The sequence below is a fragment of the Eucyclogobius newberryi genome, unplaced genomic scaffold, assembly GCF_026437365.1.
Source record: "Eucyclogobius newberryi isolate DKJ021-1_F unplaced genomic scaffold, fEucNew1.0.hap1 SCAF_2, whole genome shotgun sequence".
Taxonomy (NCBI): domain Eukaryota; kingdom Metazoa; phylum Chordata; class Actinopteri; order Gobiiformes; family Gobiidae; genus Eucyclogobius; species Eucyclogobius newberryi.
In genome coordinates, this window is record NW_027315834.1 from 42,978,663 (window position 1) to 42,994,270 (window position 15,608).

Here is a 15,608-nt window from a genome sequence, read left to right on the forward strand (position 1 = left end):
AAAATTTGCCATTTGACAATGACTGGAATGAACCTCTTTTCCATGAGAAATGCATCACGTATTGTATTGATACTACAGCTCTGACTTGGTCAAATCTCTTACACTTTCATCTCAGCCTGGTTCAAATTCAGTAGAAAGGTCCTTACACTTCCACTAATAATACAGTCAGTGCTTATTTAAACTTTTAACTTATCGGTTATAGGTCTATTTGCGTAGCCCAACTAGGTGTAAAATTATGGAGTTGGGTTTAATCTTCTCAGGGTTTTATATCCGCTTTAGCTCAAGCTAACACATTTTTATCTTTTTATATCCATCACAATTTCTATTACGCTTTTATAGAGCGCACGGTACAAAGGTGACATGGTGGTATTGTAAAAGTGACATACATTGAGCATGAATGAATCATACAAGATTAACTTTGCTATCTGTTACAGTGTAGTTAAATTGCACTTAGTCAGCTGAGCCATGCTTCATCACTGCAGAGAAAATCTAAAGCGTAATGGCAACATCAATACCAAGTTGTTTCTGAAGCTATTATGATCTAATTATCTGCCTCATCTCGACTGGCTGACCACAAAGGGAGATTTGTGCTCGGATGCATTTATAAAAGTTGTCGTTAAGTAGGGTTTTTCAGTCAAAGCTGCTTCCAGTGACTGGGAAATACAGAGTGTGCACGTCCAGCAAGTGTCCTTTCGTGTGAGGGATGGAGAAAGAAAACCTGCCTTGTACGGTCCTGTAACTTTAGTTCTATTGCTGTAAATCCATGCAAGTGGTGCGGCTCAAATTTGATCCCTTTTTCTTTGTTTTTGAGTGTGCAGAAAGTGTTCATTTAGCCTCATATGTAGGATTTGTGACTTTAGGTTATAAAAATCCATAGCTTATGTAATAACAGCATCACAAAAAGGGCGTCTCTGCTTGTCTTACACAAATTTGGGAATTTAATGAGAGGTTATATGAATTTTATGAAATTAAATCAGAAACCACTGAACGATTTTCTGACTTGAATGCGTTTAACTGTGAAGTTAACAGACCACGGATTTAATCGTGTTAGAGGCTATTGGACAACTAATTCACCCCGATAAAGGCTCAAACTAAGACGGGAGAACCTTTATTTGTCCCACAAGGCACGGGGAAATTCCAGTGTTTCAATGTGCAGTTCAAGGAAAGCAGGAAGATGAAAAACTATACATGCAATGCAAAAATAAAGATAACCAACTAAAATAGACTTCAATCTAACAATTGAACAAGAACATTAGAATACAGCATACTTACAGAGTTTAAAAATAATAGTAAACCTGAAACACACGGCATAGAAAATATTTATTCAATTGGGAACAAATACATCCCAATGTTATTTGAATGAATTGTGCCCAAATTTGCCAGTTTCTTTTCATATTGATGCTGTTCATAGATTTGTCAGAAACACAACAGTAAATCATGTGTTCTGTTGAGCCTAAACAGGGATGTCTCCAAACTGCTGTGTCATTTACCTGATGGCTTAATGACAGCTCCCGTCGGAATCAAATTGAGAATATCCCGACGATCAACCAATCGTGTCCGCGCCGTGGCCTCGCGCTCAGAAGTCTTACATTTGACCTCTGTGGGCACCTGTCGCCGCGGGTCACGCGCATTCTGCCGCACGAGAGTCAAAAAGGAACAAAGTCAGTGACAGCATCAACAAGACACACCCTGATCCCAGCGCGGGCCAAAATACTGCCCCTTTCACATGAAACACATGAGTGAAAAGGATAATGGAACTCATGAAGATGAATGTTGGGCTGTGAAATAGAAACATATTAATAAGAAGCTTATTCCAGGCAATATATTGTTACTACAATATGTTGGGTTTACCATAAGCTTATAGTATGTATGTATTTATAGGCACAGCACGTCGTTTTTAGCAAAAAAATAGACTAAAAACAAAAGCATATTTTTGTTTTTTTTATTGCACCAAGATGTTTGTTTGTTTGTTTGTTTGTTTGTATGTTTGTTTTACTATGAGTGGGCACGCCTTTCCACAAATCTGACTCGTACTTGGCCTTCTACAGTATGGCATAAAACTTAAAATCTGCGATGCTGTGTGGTTTTAACTTTCGTTTTCCATGGAGTTTTATATGATTATTTTAGTAGCCTATAGTTTTTTTCTCTTTAGTATGCCGGTGTGGGTCTATTCCCTCATATTTGAGTTAATTCTAGCATCATAAACACACATCATATGTCACTTTAAAACAAATGATTTTACTTTTAATGATTTATAATTGGTTATCGTTACTACTGTCATTTATTTTGTGTACGTAGACTAAGGAATATTTTTGTAAATTGTGCGTAACACTTTTGTGCTTCAGTGAATCAAACTTTTCAGGTTGTTTGTGAGTTCTGTTTCAAACCGGGTGTGTGACAGTAAAACAGTAATTACGCACCTTTTTAATTCAGAGTGCTGGAGTTACCACTCTTTAAATCCCTTGTTAAACTCGGGGTAACCTCTGGGCGCTGATGCCTCCGGGCAGTGCACATGTCATCTTCTCCTCTTCACACAGAGCTGCTGTGTTTCCAGCTCATGTTATGATTCCCTTAGTGTTCTTACAGTAGTATTTATTTAAAAACACTAAGACCATTGTCCCGCGCTGCCTCTGAAGTCAATGAAGAGCTGTGGATCTCGATGGCGCTGATGAGATAAGGTCCTCGTTCACGTTTCTCTCTGATTCGTTCTCAGATAGTTTCTTAAAAATGTGGATTTACTCGAGACTCAAATCCACGGTGCATTTCTGCTCCATACGTCAAATGAAATCATAATAAATACATCTCACTAACTTGTCTCGACATAAAGCAGCTTTATGTTGGCACAGACTAAACGGTGCCACGAATGTGTCATTAAAGGTGTCGTGTTTGTTTTACAGACTATTGAGAACAACATTATCTGCGTTTCAACTCGGGGGGCTCCTGACTCCTGGTGTGACATCACGCTCGTGCAGGGCCCATAACGCCGCGGGTGAGCGCCTCGCGCACATTCACTTTAGGGCCTTTACACAAACTTTCACACCTAGAACAAGGCACTCAGGACAATATTTGTTCATGTGCAACTCTGAGCTCGTCGTAAAGCCTAGAAAATCGGTGTTCTGCTCAGAAAATCAGCTGAGACTAATTTTGTTTCTGGTGCTTGAAATGGTATTATTTATCATAAAAGAAGGCAAATAATGTGCCTGACAATGAGCTTTAACAGTCAGCCTGGAGCTTTTCATCAGGCCTATTCTATAGCTTCAGACATTTACCAAATGTTTCCCTAATAATAATAATAATAATAATAATTGTTATTATTATCATTATTATTATTATCATTATTATTATTATTTTTATTTTAATATATTTGTTGGATTCATAAGTCAAAGACACAAAGACGTAACTTTGTGCCTTAATGACAGCTTAATGAAAAAAGCCAAAGGATTTATATTTAACACATTTTAAGTGCTCTACAATTCTATAAACTATTGAAACGTTTCTCTTTTAATGACAAAGCTGTAACTCGTGGCTTCACTACATCTGTGTCTTCATTGTGAGGTGACAGTTTAACCGTGTGAACAGCAGGTCGAGCAAACATCTGGCGGTGGCTTAAAAATCTGAATATTCACGCTAACTGTTTCTCTTTTTTAATTCTAGAGCCTGAAATTGAGACTCGTCTTCCGCAGACCACGCCTCCTCTGGCTCTTAACCAATGGCAGCATTGCGCCGTCCCTCGCGCACAGCTTTTCGAATAAAGCCTGGCCCGTCTCCGCGTCGCACACAACACACACAGCACCAGGAGCGCTCCGGGACAATTGGGTTCACATTTTGGATAATTTCTGAACATCTGCGGGACAAACGGTGCTTCTAAAGGTGAGAGTAATTCTGTGATTTTTGTTGTTGCTGTTGTTGTTGAGTGTGAAGAGGCGCGATTGTGTAACGGCCGTTTTATGGCAGCGTTAGTTTGATAAAAGGATGATTATGTTTACGGCTCAGTGATGACAAGTGCCTTAGAAGATGCTCCACACGAGGGTTCTCTACAGTCTGAAACTGTTATAATTCACACACTGGGGAACTGTCCAAATGAATCTGGTGCGTAGTAATACAAAACACAGTTACGTACCGCATTTTTCTGTCATTTCACGTTAAACTGAAGTGAAATACTATTGATCTGAGCACGGGGGTAGTGACTGTGCGCTGTGGGTTGCTTGGTGTTATTTTCTGATTGTTATGAGAGAATTAAACGAATTCAATTTTAAGGGAAACGGCTATGAAAATATTCGGGACTAGACATTTTAGTCCAAAGAAAGGTAAAAATATTGACATGCACAAGTAATTAACCACTAATTGACCACTAATAACCATGAAATTGTCGTGCGGTGAAAAGCAGTGATCCATCAATGTCAAATCCATTCTATAAAATAGACTATTCTGGAGAGTCATGAATTCTATTTCATTGAGTTGTTGTTATAAAATAACTAATTTGACTACAATAGACCAAGACACATTTTCAGCAATTAACTTTCATTTAAAATCCTTGTTGAATCCACACACACTGCGTGATATGACAGGAGTTAATTAAAGTCGTAATGCGCAGCAGGAACTCGATCTACAGTGTGAAAACTCACTGGATTAAACTAAACACCCACCGTGTCAAATGTCATGTCACTGTCATGCTTACAGTCAGGACATATCGATAGGTCAAATAGTCTGGCATCAATTCAAGCTCTGACACAAAGCACAGGCTGATCTGGTGTAATTATGGTCTTTATACAGGCCCACGCGAACCAAAATACACACATTTTCCATACAATTATACAACATTCCTATAATACCCTTTAACTGTTGAGGGCGATACAGTTTAATTAAATAATACATCATGAATTAAATGATCAGCCCTAAATATAGTCTATACAAATTAAGCCTGCAGACTTTTAAAAGCTAACTCCCTATAATTTTAGCAGGTTTTGGTCTCAGTGTTCTCCGGGGGACACTCATGCAAACACAAGACTAATACAATTTTGGAAAAGACGCACACTTTCCACACGTGGACCAAGGACAACTCAGGGAAATGTCTGGCAACACTGGAAGAGGTAAATACACTACACCGGCTTAGACGCACGCAGGACGGCCACGGCACAAGTCATCGTCCACAAAACAAATCAAATCATATTTGAGACGTCACGAGCTTAATTTGGAGCTTAAACAATCCGACAGTGTGAATGTGCTTCCTTCTGTTGGTCCGTTCATTTATTAGACTCATATTTCTCTGCGCCAACTTTTTCTTTTGTGGAAACAGTAAGGAACGGACTGTCATTTGTCATAATTAGGAAACATTTAAAATCTTATGCTGTGCCAGTTGTGTTTGCTGAGACTGACTTCAGGCCATTTCGAATTATTAGACTCAAAAATGTAACTTAATGAATGTGAAATAGGCTGCATTCACAGGATTTGTTTTTCTCCTTCTGTATTTCATAATTAAATCTCTGTATTTAAGTAAGATTTAACTCTTAACTCAGACCTCATTAATATAACATAATATTTTACATAAATAATTATTATACAAACTTCTGCGCTTAACTTCACAAACTGTGTTGTCGCACATTAGGCTACTCCTACATCTGATATAAATGAAGTTTAGAATCATAATATCTTTATTGTCACTGCACAAACTGCACAACAAAGAAACAAAATGCTCTCAGTTAAATCACACTTTCAAGACTAAAAATAAATCACTTCATAAAAAGACAGACACATAAATCAGAAATATTGCAACTACCTGAAGCATATCATCATGTCTGAAGCAAACACATTTCTAACAAACTGTAAACTGCAAACAAATGGAATTTCCCCCCGATATTGATAACTTACAGGGGCAGCCTATAAATGGAGTTACAGGTAAAATTGTGTCGAGGTTAATCTTTTCCATGACATTTATGGTTGTTCATCCTCCTCCTTCCCCCAGGTCATGGGGGTCTTAACCAACTAGGCGGAATGTTTGTAAATGGACGTCCACTTCCGGAAGTTATCCGGCAACGCATTGTGGACATGGCTCATCAGGGAGTGCGGCCCTGCGACATCTCCCGCCAGCTCCGGGTCAGCCATGGCTGTGTCAGTAAAATCCTTGGACGGTATGAACATCTCACTTTTCATGTGACCAATAACTTTATTCTTGATTTCATTCACTGCCTACTGAATTGATTTAAACGTTTTTATATTTGATTTTGCAGCTACTACGAAACCGGCAGCATTAAACCTGGTGTGATCGGCGGCTCAAAGCCCAAGGTGGCCACTCCAAAGGTTGTGGACAAGATTGCAGAGTACAAAAGACAGAACCCGACTATGTTTGCCTGGGAGATCCGGGACCGCCTGCTGGCCGAGGCCGTGTGTGACAGTGACACTGTGCCCAGCGTGAGCTCCATAAACAGGTGACTGATCTCATTCATCCATGACATTGACTGCATGAAGCTGACCAAAGGCAAAGGCAAGTCATTGTTGTAGGAAATGTGACCTCTGAGCGACTCAAAAGGCAGTTGGATATTAACTTATTAATGTTGTGTAATTACATCACCGCTCTCTCGCTCAAACATTCCTCCTTTTTTGTTTTTCTTGCAGAATAATTCGCACCAAGGTCCAGCAGCCGTTCAACCTGCCTCTGGATGGAAAAGGCCTGAGCCCAGGTCAAACATTAAGTAGGTTTTTCTCCAGCACATTTATAAATACAGACATGTAATACACTGAGTATTATGGCCAAGGATTTGGGTTAAAGAGCCAGTGTGCTTGTTGTTGTGGATTAAGCCCTTGACCTTGTGCTGTGATCTGTACATAACACTTTCTCTGTGTCTGTTTTACTTTTGTTCTAACAGTCCCGAGTTCAGCAGTCACTCCTCCTGAATCTCCACAGTCAGACTCTCTGGGCTCCACCTACTCCATCAACGGCTTGTTGGGCATTCCCCAGACCGGTGCCGAGGGCAAGAGGAGCCATGACGACAGTAAGAATGATCTGTTAGTGTGACATGATATTGGCTTAAAAGTAACGGTCAATGTTCCCGCACAAACACACAATCGAGTACATTAATACCATATAATTAGGACATAAACGAATGAACCTCGAAAACCCAGCTCAATATGCACACGTTTTGGCTCGCAGGTGATCAGGAGAGCTGTCGGCACAGTGTGGACTCTCAGGGTAGCGGGAGCATCCCTCGAAAACAGATGAGACTCGACCATTTCACGGCAGCATCGCAGCATTTGGACTGCGGCTTCGACCGGCACCACTATCCAACCGACGCCTTCAACTCGCCATCCAGCAGCAAGACAGAACAAGTATGGTTAAAGTTGTATATATGGTGGATGTGCTTTGTACTTTTAAAGCGGTGCCTAATTGCATTTCCTATTCTCAACCCAGACGTTGTACCCGCTGACACTCATCAACGGCAGTTTGGAGGAGGCAAAGAACAGCCTGTCGTCATCCAGCGCAGCTCTCAGTCGCAACCTGGCAGGGCATCAGGGATACACAGTGGTGACGGGTGAGTTTGCGCCGAGCTCATTTGCACGCTTCCCCATTTCGTTTGTTGCGGTTTTTGCACATTCCAAGAGGTCACGCCCGCTCATACCTTCACATTTGGCTGTCTCCCCCTCCGTGCATGCCGGTTGTCTCCACCTCAGAGTATGTGCAGCCACTGCCGCTCTGCCTGAAACAAGAAATGTCTCCAGAAGTGACCAGCACCAGCCCTTCCCCACACATTACACCATCCAACCTGGCCTATGTGGAGCTTCAGGCTCTGCAGAAGCCCGTCTCTGTCAGCAGCTGCAGCAGTTCCAACCATTTCCCAAACGCCATCAGCTCCTTCTCCCATCATGCACCTGTGTACGGCCAGTTCAGCAGCCAGTCTATCATCTCAGGTAACGCCGGGCATCCATCACCTTCATGCTTTTGGTCATGACACAAACTGCTGTGTGTGTGTGTGTGTGTGTGTGTCTCATGAGAGAATCATAATAGTAAAGTAAGGACTATGGCAGCACAGACACACAAACAGTACATATTTGAATCATTTTATTCAATACAATTTATAGATGTACAGTAGAATAAATGTCACTTATTTTCTCAAATAAAAAAATACCTGATTACAGATTAAATACTTGTTCCTTATACATACTCTGTTTATGACAAAAGTATGATGTGTTTTCCCAACATTGTTTTCAGCTTGTCTTTGGACTATAGGGGCAAAAAAACATGGGAAATAAAGGAAAACACCGGAATTAAAATGGACTTTGACTGAATATGAATAAAACATCTACAGTACAAGCAGAAAACAGTGCTGGACTAAAACAATCATAATAACACACATTTCTAGTCTAACGCCTCACTTTATGCATGCTATTTACCGTATCATAGTTTATATTTGGAGTTGTTTTTTGTGGCACCACATCACCCAAGTCCTGCTGTTTGTGGATTTTGTAGGAAACAAATCTTTTTCTGATTTATAAATACACATGGTTGTCATTTAAATTAGTTTAAAATGAACATGACAACAGAATAGTCTCATGTAACACAAATGCATACATTTCTTTTTTTGGGGGGGAAGACTAGTACAGTAGTAGAATATATTTATGACAATATGACAAAGCATAATAGTATAATTTGCTATTCCAATATTTATTTATTTGTGTTATTTATGGGAACTAATGGCCAATTTAATGAAAATAGACTTTGACTGAACATAAGCAGACAATGTACAACATACAGACAGAATAATAGTGCAAAACCATCAAATAGAACAAACAAATGTGGTTATCATTCGTTTAAATCAATAGCTTCAGTATAGTAGTGTCTCACATACACATAAGTACTGTATGTCTTTATGGGGGGTCTAAAGCTAAGTTAATGTGTTTGTGTTTACAGGGCGTGACATGGTGAGCTCCACATTGCCCGGCTACCCACCGCACATCCCGCCTCCAGCGCAGTCGGGATACGCGTCTTCTGCCATCACGAGCATGGTGGCGGGTAAGAAACGCCATGATATTGCACTCGGACGTGACGGGAAAGAAACGCAGACGGTTTGCAGATTAAACGGGAGTCTGGCTGTGTTAATGAGTGGCCTGGGCGTTGTGCTGGGACGTGCCGGGGCGCTCGGCTTTACGGGTGTACGCTGCGCTGCACTCGCTGCCCAGGGGCTGCGAGGGGAACAGGCTGGGGGTTCCGCCTTGCTGCCCACACCCCCCATCGCCCAGACACCGCTGACCACACATCGCCATGGGAACAGGGGGCCCAGGAGAGAGAGGGAGAGTCGGAGAGAAAGAGAGAGAGCGAGAGAGGCTGACGTGGTCTCAAATCTGTGAAGGAAACAACGGGGAGGAGGTCCAGTCTGGGCATCTGACTTGTTTTTCGACCGCATTAAAGACTCGGACTTGAATACGGCGTGGACACGTTCAGAGTGCGGCTGCATCCAAAAGTTGTTGCTCAAAAGAAAGAGATGTGTGTGGCTTGGTGAATTTGTTTGCGCCTTGTCTCAGTCGGTGGGTTGATAAGAGTAAGAAAGAGAAGAGGGTCATAGTGTTTGCGTGTGTGTGCGTGTGTGTGTGTGTGTTCACTTTGTACGCTCGTTACTCAAACCTCTCAAATAAATCAGCAGGAATTTACTTGGACAATGTTTTGACGTCACTGTAATCTATAGTATGTTTCTGATAAGCAGAATGGTGAGGCGTTGTCTTTATGTGAGCGGCATGAAGGCTGCCAAGTCCCGTCCCAGTGAGTGTAGTGTGCCAAATGTGTGTGCGTGGAGTGTGTGTGTGAGTGTGTGTGTGTGTGTGTGTGTGTGTGTGTGTGTGTGAGTGTGTGTGTGTGTGTGTGTGTGTGTGTGTGTGTGTGTGTGTGCGTGTGCGTGTGTGTGTGTGTGTGTGCGCGCCTTTTTTATTTGAAGTCTGCCCTTCGAAGCGCGAAATGAGAGGCTCTGATTTATTATTTTTCTGGTGGGCTCACTGCAAGGAAGCGTTGATACACAATTACTGAGTGGAATAGCAGAGGGAGGGAGAGTTAAGAGAGGAAAAAAGACTGGTAGGGAGGAGGGATTTTTACCAGCCAACATAATTACCAATTAGATATTGAAATATAACAAAAAACGAGAGTGAAACTAGGTTAAAGAAGGAAGTGCGGGGCAGGGAGAGGGCGAGACGGGGTTGGAGGAGGTTCGTTTCGGGGGGCTGAGGTCTTTGAAAAGAGCTGAGAGGCTACAGCGACATGCACGCACCACTGGGTCGAGGGATTTTACCCTGAGCCACCCACCTGCACCACAGATTAATGGTTTACAGGCTGCACTAACCGTTGGTGAATTATGAGCCATAGAAGGAAACACTACAAAGGTTGTCGTGATGTTTTTGTCCACATTATAATAACAACCCTTAACTTCAGCAGGTTTGAGGTAATAAGTTTCGTGTTGATGTTTCATGAAAGGCTTTTTCTTTTCTTTTCCTCTTCTTTCAGGTGCAGACTACTCGGGACAGTCCTATAGCCATTCCCCGTACACTTCCTATAGTGAGGCCTGGAGATTCACCAACTCCGGTATACTGGGTAAGTATCAGACATAAACACGCATCACATCAAACATAGAGAAGGTTTCAAAGATAGTGATCTGGACACACCGTTTTAGACCTCGAAACAGTGTCCAGATGATGAAACCTCTTTGACCAGCCACTTTACTTCAAACTAAATGCAGTGTAGTGTAGTCAGGCCAGGAGACTACAGGTCGACATCTATGTGAGACATGTTTTAACAGTGCATCCTCTTTTTAAAATCCCTTAAATGTTCACGTATTCACAGTTGCATGAAAAGAATCACAGTTGTAATGATGTTCTTTAATTCCAGCCTCAGTTGCTCCCTTATCTTAAAGTGTCAGGTTTGAAATGGAAAGTGTTTTGTGACTATGATGACTTCTTAAGAGTCTTGACTGGGGTTTAGGCTAAATCCTTCCCCTGTGGCACAAACAGACAACATTCTGGGCCATCTGCCGTGCTGTTAACTCATATCTCCATATCACCACCTCCTAACGCCTTTTCCCCTTTCTTGTATTGTCCGTAGGTTCGCCTTATTATTACAGCTCGGCATCACGCACAGCCCCACCGTCCACAGCTGCCTACGACCATCTTTAGTAGGACTTTGAGCCAATAAGGGAGCTAAAATACAAAGGACTCAAACCAGGAACATTTGGCGCATGACTGGACCGAGGATGTGAGCACGTGATGCTGCTGAGGAAATAGCCACTGGATTTCTATATCTGGTTATTTGTTGACATAAATCTCATCTATGTTTAAGTATTTGAGTATATTATTACTACTGCTGACCATGTTTTTACAGGCAACCACCAATTTCCGTAATACGACCAAAGAGTTTTATTGCCAGTTTGCCACACACTGACTGATTCTAAAAATATGCAAGAACTTTATATTAAACTATGCCTACATTTGTTTACATTCATGATTTTATGTTATTTGGCAATTGTCGTCAGTTCTATGGTTTACAGTCTCCGTAATATTATCAAAATGTGGTGTTCACCTGATCTGTTGGCAATATGTATATAATGTAAATGAAGATGACTATGGAGAACTGAAGGATGGATGGACGGTCTTGGAGAATGAAAAACCAATACAGCTTGAAATGCATTTGTTCAATTTGTCATGTTGATGTTTTAATGTTTGGTAAGAACTGTGACTATTTTTTCTTATACTGATATTAATATTATTCAATGTGTAAATATGAATTTCTAAAAAAAATATTTTAATTAAAGCATGACACATTTAAAATCGTGTATTTTTTTTTACATTTATTATTATTATTATTATTTCTGGAATTAACGATTCTAAATGTTGGATATAAATTAAGTTCCTTTATATTTGCTTTTACTGTAAGAAGTTATTTTGAAACGTTCCCACTTTTGCAGCACAGCTCTTTAAAAGGACAAAATCAATGATCCCGAAAACACGCACATCTGTTTAATTTCTTTTTTTATTTTCTGCATCATGTATTTTTATTTGCAATCATCGCGTGGCTCTTTGTGGTCTCATTACGGCGGAGGCATAACGAGGCCACGGTTCGGCGGTGACGCGGCCCACCTGGCGCCTCTTCACAACGCTCGTGCGCGGGCTTCAAACCAACGCACGCGCGTCAAGATTATTATTATTATTATTAAGTTCATAATATATAAGATAATCGTGATTGTTCAGGTCACAGTATGATCGTAAAAATTAAAGTAAAAAAATATAAGCGTCACCATTTTGGAAGCAAAAGCAAGTATTTTTTATTCAATATATTGTCCGAAATACACAAAGTAAACCGCATTTTTATCGGATTGGTTTTCTCATATTCACTTTATTTATTTTTTTCATTCACAACGTTGTATTAAAAAAAAAATGGTGATAACAAATCTGAAGCATAGTAACGGGAATTGAAGAAAATGAGCACATAATCGTGAATAAATCGGTAAATTGTGCTAGTTTCTCTCGTAACGCTAAAATGTGATTTATCGTGACATCCCTAGTGCTTGTCAGTTTATAATTTTAGTATCAACTTTCTCCAAAGATCAAAATAGACTTACATTTGGATGTCACGACCACCTGTTGAATTTAGAGCTATAGGCGTGTTTAAAATGAAAATAGCTCACATGATCAGAAAGAGTTGTGGTCTGTAAATGGCAGGTCGATTATATTAAATCGAAGTCCAAGATTAAAAAAAAATAACTTGTGATCAAATGCCTTGGATCAAGCTTGACACTCCAAACACACAAAAGGTCAGAAAAGGTCTTAACCTGCTCCATCTCCAATGCTGCATCAAAACTGGTAAAAACACAGCCGGATATCATCAGGTCAACATATTTGTATGTGCTTGTTACATGTTTTGTTTTTATTTCCATGGTAAATCTGCCATGGAAACAAACAACTGCAGTCATTTGATTGTTTAGTCAATTCATCTGTCGATGGTGTCTAAGCTTTCCAAATGATTTTATGAGAGTCACAATGATTCATAAGTACAAGAATAAGGAGTTTTGGAAGTGACTGGACAGTTTAATCTGCCTTTTGAAGATGCTGTTCTTTGTATAGTAATTTGTAGTCTACTATCAATAAAAAGCCTTCAACTTCATTCTAACTAACTGCACTGTTAAAATATACACTGTGATGTATTTGATTGTATTGTCCTGTTTGTTTGAGACAAAGGCATGTCTTTATTTGACCTAGTTTTTTTTCTGTGATATTGATGATCATGTCTCACTGAAGACACTTTGAACTGGACCACATCTGGGCTTGTGTCTGACTTCTAAGCCCACTAAACATATGAGTTCTAGATTTCATGTTTGATTTGAGGCGGATGCACTCTGTGTTTACAATGTCCTGTCATTTATATCTCACCTCCTCCATCACTTTGGACTCATCTTTCCTGGGCAAACACTGGATACCACCCTCTAAACTTTAAACAATAGCTGCACTTCATCCAATTATTGTCCAAGTGTCCCGGCCCACTTCTGACAGCCCATCGACTGACTGGCCACCATTCTGTCCAATCCTCTGCTCAGGCATGCAGAAACACACACATTCATATGGAGTCATACGCACGAGTCTTTCAAGTGCCTCACAGATGAGGCAAACCTTTTAGCTGCGCTTTATGTATAATGCTTTAGCCACCTGACAGCAATCAAGAGAAATAGCAGCCACCAACGTTAAACATTAACAGTTTCGGGGCCAAAACACAGAAACACATAAGCCAGAGTAGCAAAAAACCTTCTCAGTGTCTCTGAGGGCCCATTAGGAAGGAACGGTTGGGCCACAGAAGTGCTAGTAATGAGCCCGGCAGCACAATACAGGCACCGGGCCGGAACAGCTGAGCGCAGACAAAGCTGGCTGGACGAGGCGACTGGGATTTACTAAATCTACCACACAGTCCTGGTATGTGTGTCTACAGTGATGATGAGACACTGTCCGAGAGTGATATAACTCTGTGGAGGACAAGGCATGTGTCCCATTACCATTATGGGGGCTAAACTCCACCACTGAATGGGGGCCTCTAGAGGAAGTGCTGCCAAAAAGGCAGCAGAGGAGTGTGGCCCAGTCAGTGGGATGACGGGCCGGGCTTGTCCTGCAGCAGCACCAGTCATCTGGAAAGTGCTTCATTCAGACTGACTGTGGGTATTCTGTTCACTCAAAGCCCTCGTGCTGCCTTCAGGTCCCAATGACACACAGGAGTCTGGAGTAGAACCCCCTCCCTCCACAACATGAAAGTGTTTTGTGTTTGTTTGCTTTATGTTTGTGTTTGTTGTTTCATGTTGAAATATAAATAAGAAAATAAGAAAAACCTTTTTCACCCACGTACTATCTTTGAGGGTAGCACAAGGGTTAAAATGTGTCCTCTCAAAATAGGTGCAAAACAGTTAGTGTCCTTGATCATTATTCATTGTCAATGAATTGATCGATAACTGAGATTATCAATTTAGAACAATTTCTTATTTTATCTAATTGTTTCATCATCTGAGTTAAATTGACTAAATATTAGTTATTCATGTGCATTCAACATCTTATCAGTTACGTAAAATACAGCCTTTGAGATTTTAACGACTTGACATTTTGTGTGTTACATCTAAGGACACAAAAATCAAGAAGAGGAGCGATTGTTTGCAGACTGTGTCTATCACCACCTACAAGACATAGATCTTGGGTTCGATCAGTCAGGTTTGCAGTGAAATTCTGAAGACACAGTTAAGACCTACCCATTGTTTTACAGTGAAGAGTATAAACACTATATTATATTCACTAATGTGGTCAGATAAATATCGTCACTAAAGCGAGCTGTGACCTGTGGAATGAGAAATGTGAGTGCACTTCAAATGGTTGCACCTTCCTCAAATTTCAAGAAGGTGCCCCATCTCCTCTGCCTTTGACAATAATGCACCTGGAATAAAAAATGGCAGTGGCCAAACAGAGGGAGTTTGTGTTGAAGAACCAGAGGCGGAGAGGAAACACAGGTGCCCTGTGTTGGACTGGCCAATTAAACAGCACACAGGCCCCCGAGGCAGGAAGCTACTATTGACTGAGAGACATCAAGAAAAACACACCTTTCAAAGCACACACACATTCAACGCTTACACAGAGGTGGATAAAATCAGCCAGGTATCAGGTACTGCCCTCAGGGAAACGGCTGACCTGCAGAGGCCAGGAGTCAACCTCAGTGGAAAAAGGCCTCCTATGTCGCTAACTGGCCGATTTTGGTTTGATTGCCAAATATTACACGTGAAAGAAAGCCTGTTTATGGATACTTTTTACATGATGAAAACCCCTCTTGAGATGACATACGCAGATTAGACGTTCTCACACATTCCTTAGGTTACATTAACTGACTCAGTGCTGCCCTTAAGCTTCTACCCGGGATGTTTGTCCAGGTCCTGCATCTTAAAAGCTGCCTAAGGAGTGTTGTTGGAGGCACAAATGTATGTGGGGAAAGAGAGGGCAGAGAGAGGTCATGCGTTGAAATGCCCTTAAGCAAGGCACTTGTTTTAACTCTTTCTGTGAAAAGCTCTTAGTATAAGCTCTAAAATGTGTTTTAAAAAAATAGACTGGATACCATTTGTCAA

The 15,608-nt window shown here is 41.0% G+C and overlaps 1 protein-coding gene across 3 annotated transcripts; it reads left to right on the top strand.

Moving 5' to 3' along the window:
• Nucleotides 1–4,944: 4,944 nt before the first annotated feature.
• pax8 (paired box 8) lies at nt 4,945–11,796 on the top strand. Of its 3 annotated transcripts, none has more exons than XM_072453089.1 (11): nt 4,945–5,090; nt 5,963–6,128; nt 6,228–6,425; nt 6,613–6,689; nt 6,864–6,989; nt 7,148–7,323; nt 7,406–7,526; nt 7,666–7,902; nt 8,903–9,004; nt 10,481–10,567; nt 11,075–11,796. In XM_072453089.1, exons 1-11 carry the CDS (start codon nt 5,069–5,071, stop codon nt 11,143–11,145), a joined length of 1,383 nt encoding a protein of 460 aa, XP_072309190.1. In that variant the 5' UTR covers nt 4,945–5,068; the 3' UTR covers nt 11,146–11,796. The 3 variants fall into 3 exon arrangements, with proteins under 3 accessions (XP_072309190.1, XP_072309192.1, XP_072309193.1); XM_072453091.1 differs by having other exon boundaries at nt 5,987–6,128; XM_072453092.1 differs by lacking the exon at nt 7,666–7,902.
• The last annotated feature ends 3,812 nt before the right edge of the window (nt 11,797–15,608 follow it).

What these genes read in the sequence shown, in the direction of transcription:
- pax8 (XM_072453089.1), top strand. Translation starts at nt 5,069, where the DNA reads ATGTCTGGCAACACTGGAAGAG. An exon ending in GAGCCCAGGTCAAACATTAA is followed by an intron (nt 6,690 to 6,863) that starts GTAGGTTTTTCT and finishes TTGTTCTAACAG; the next exon opens with TCCCGAGTTCAGCAGTCACT. An exon ending in CAGCCAGTCTATCATCTCAG is followed by an intron (nt 7,903 to 8,902) that starts GTAACGCCGGGC and finishes TTGTGTTTACAG; the next exon opens with GGCGTGACATGGTGAGCTCC.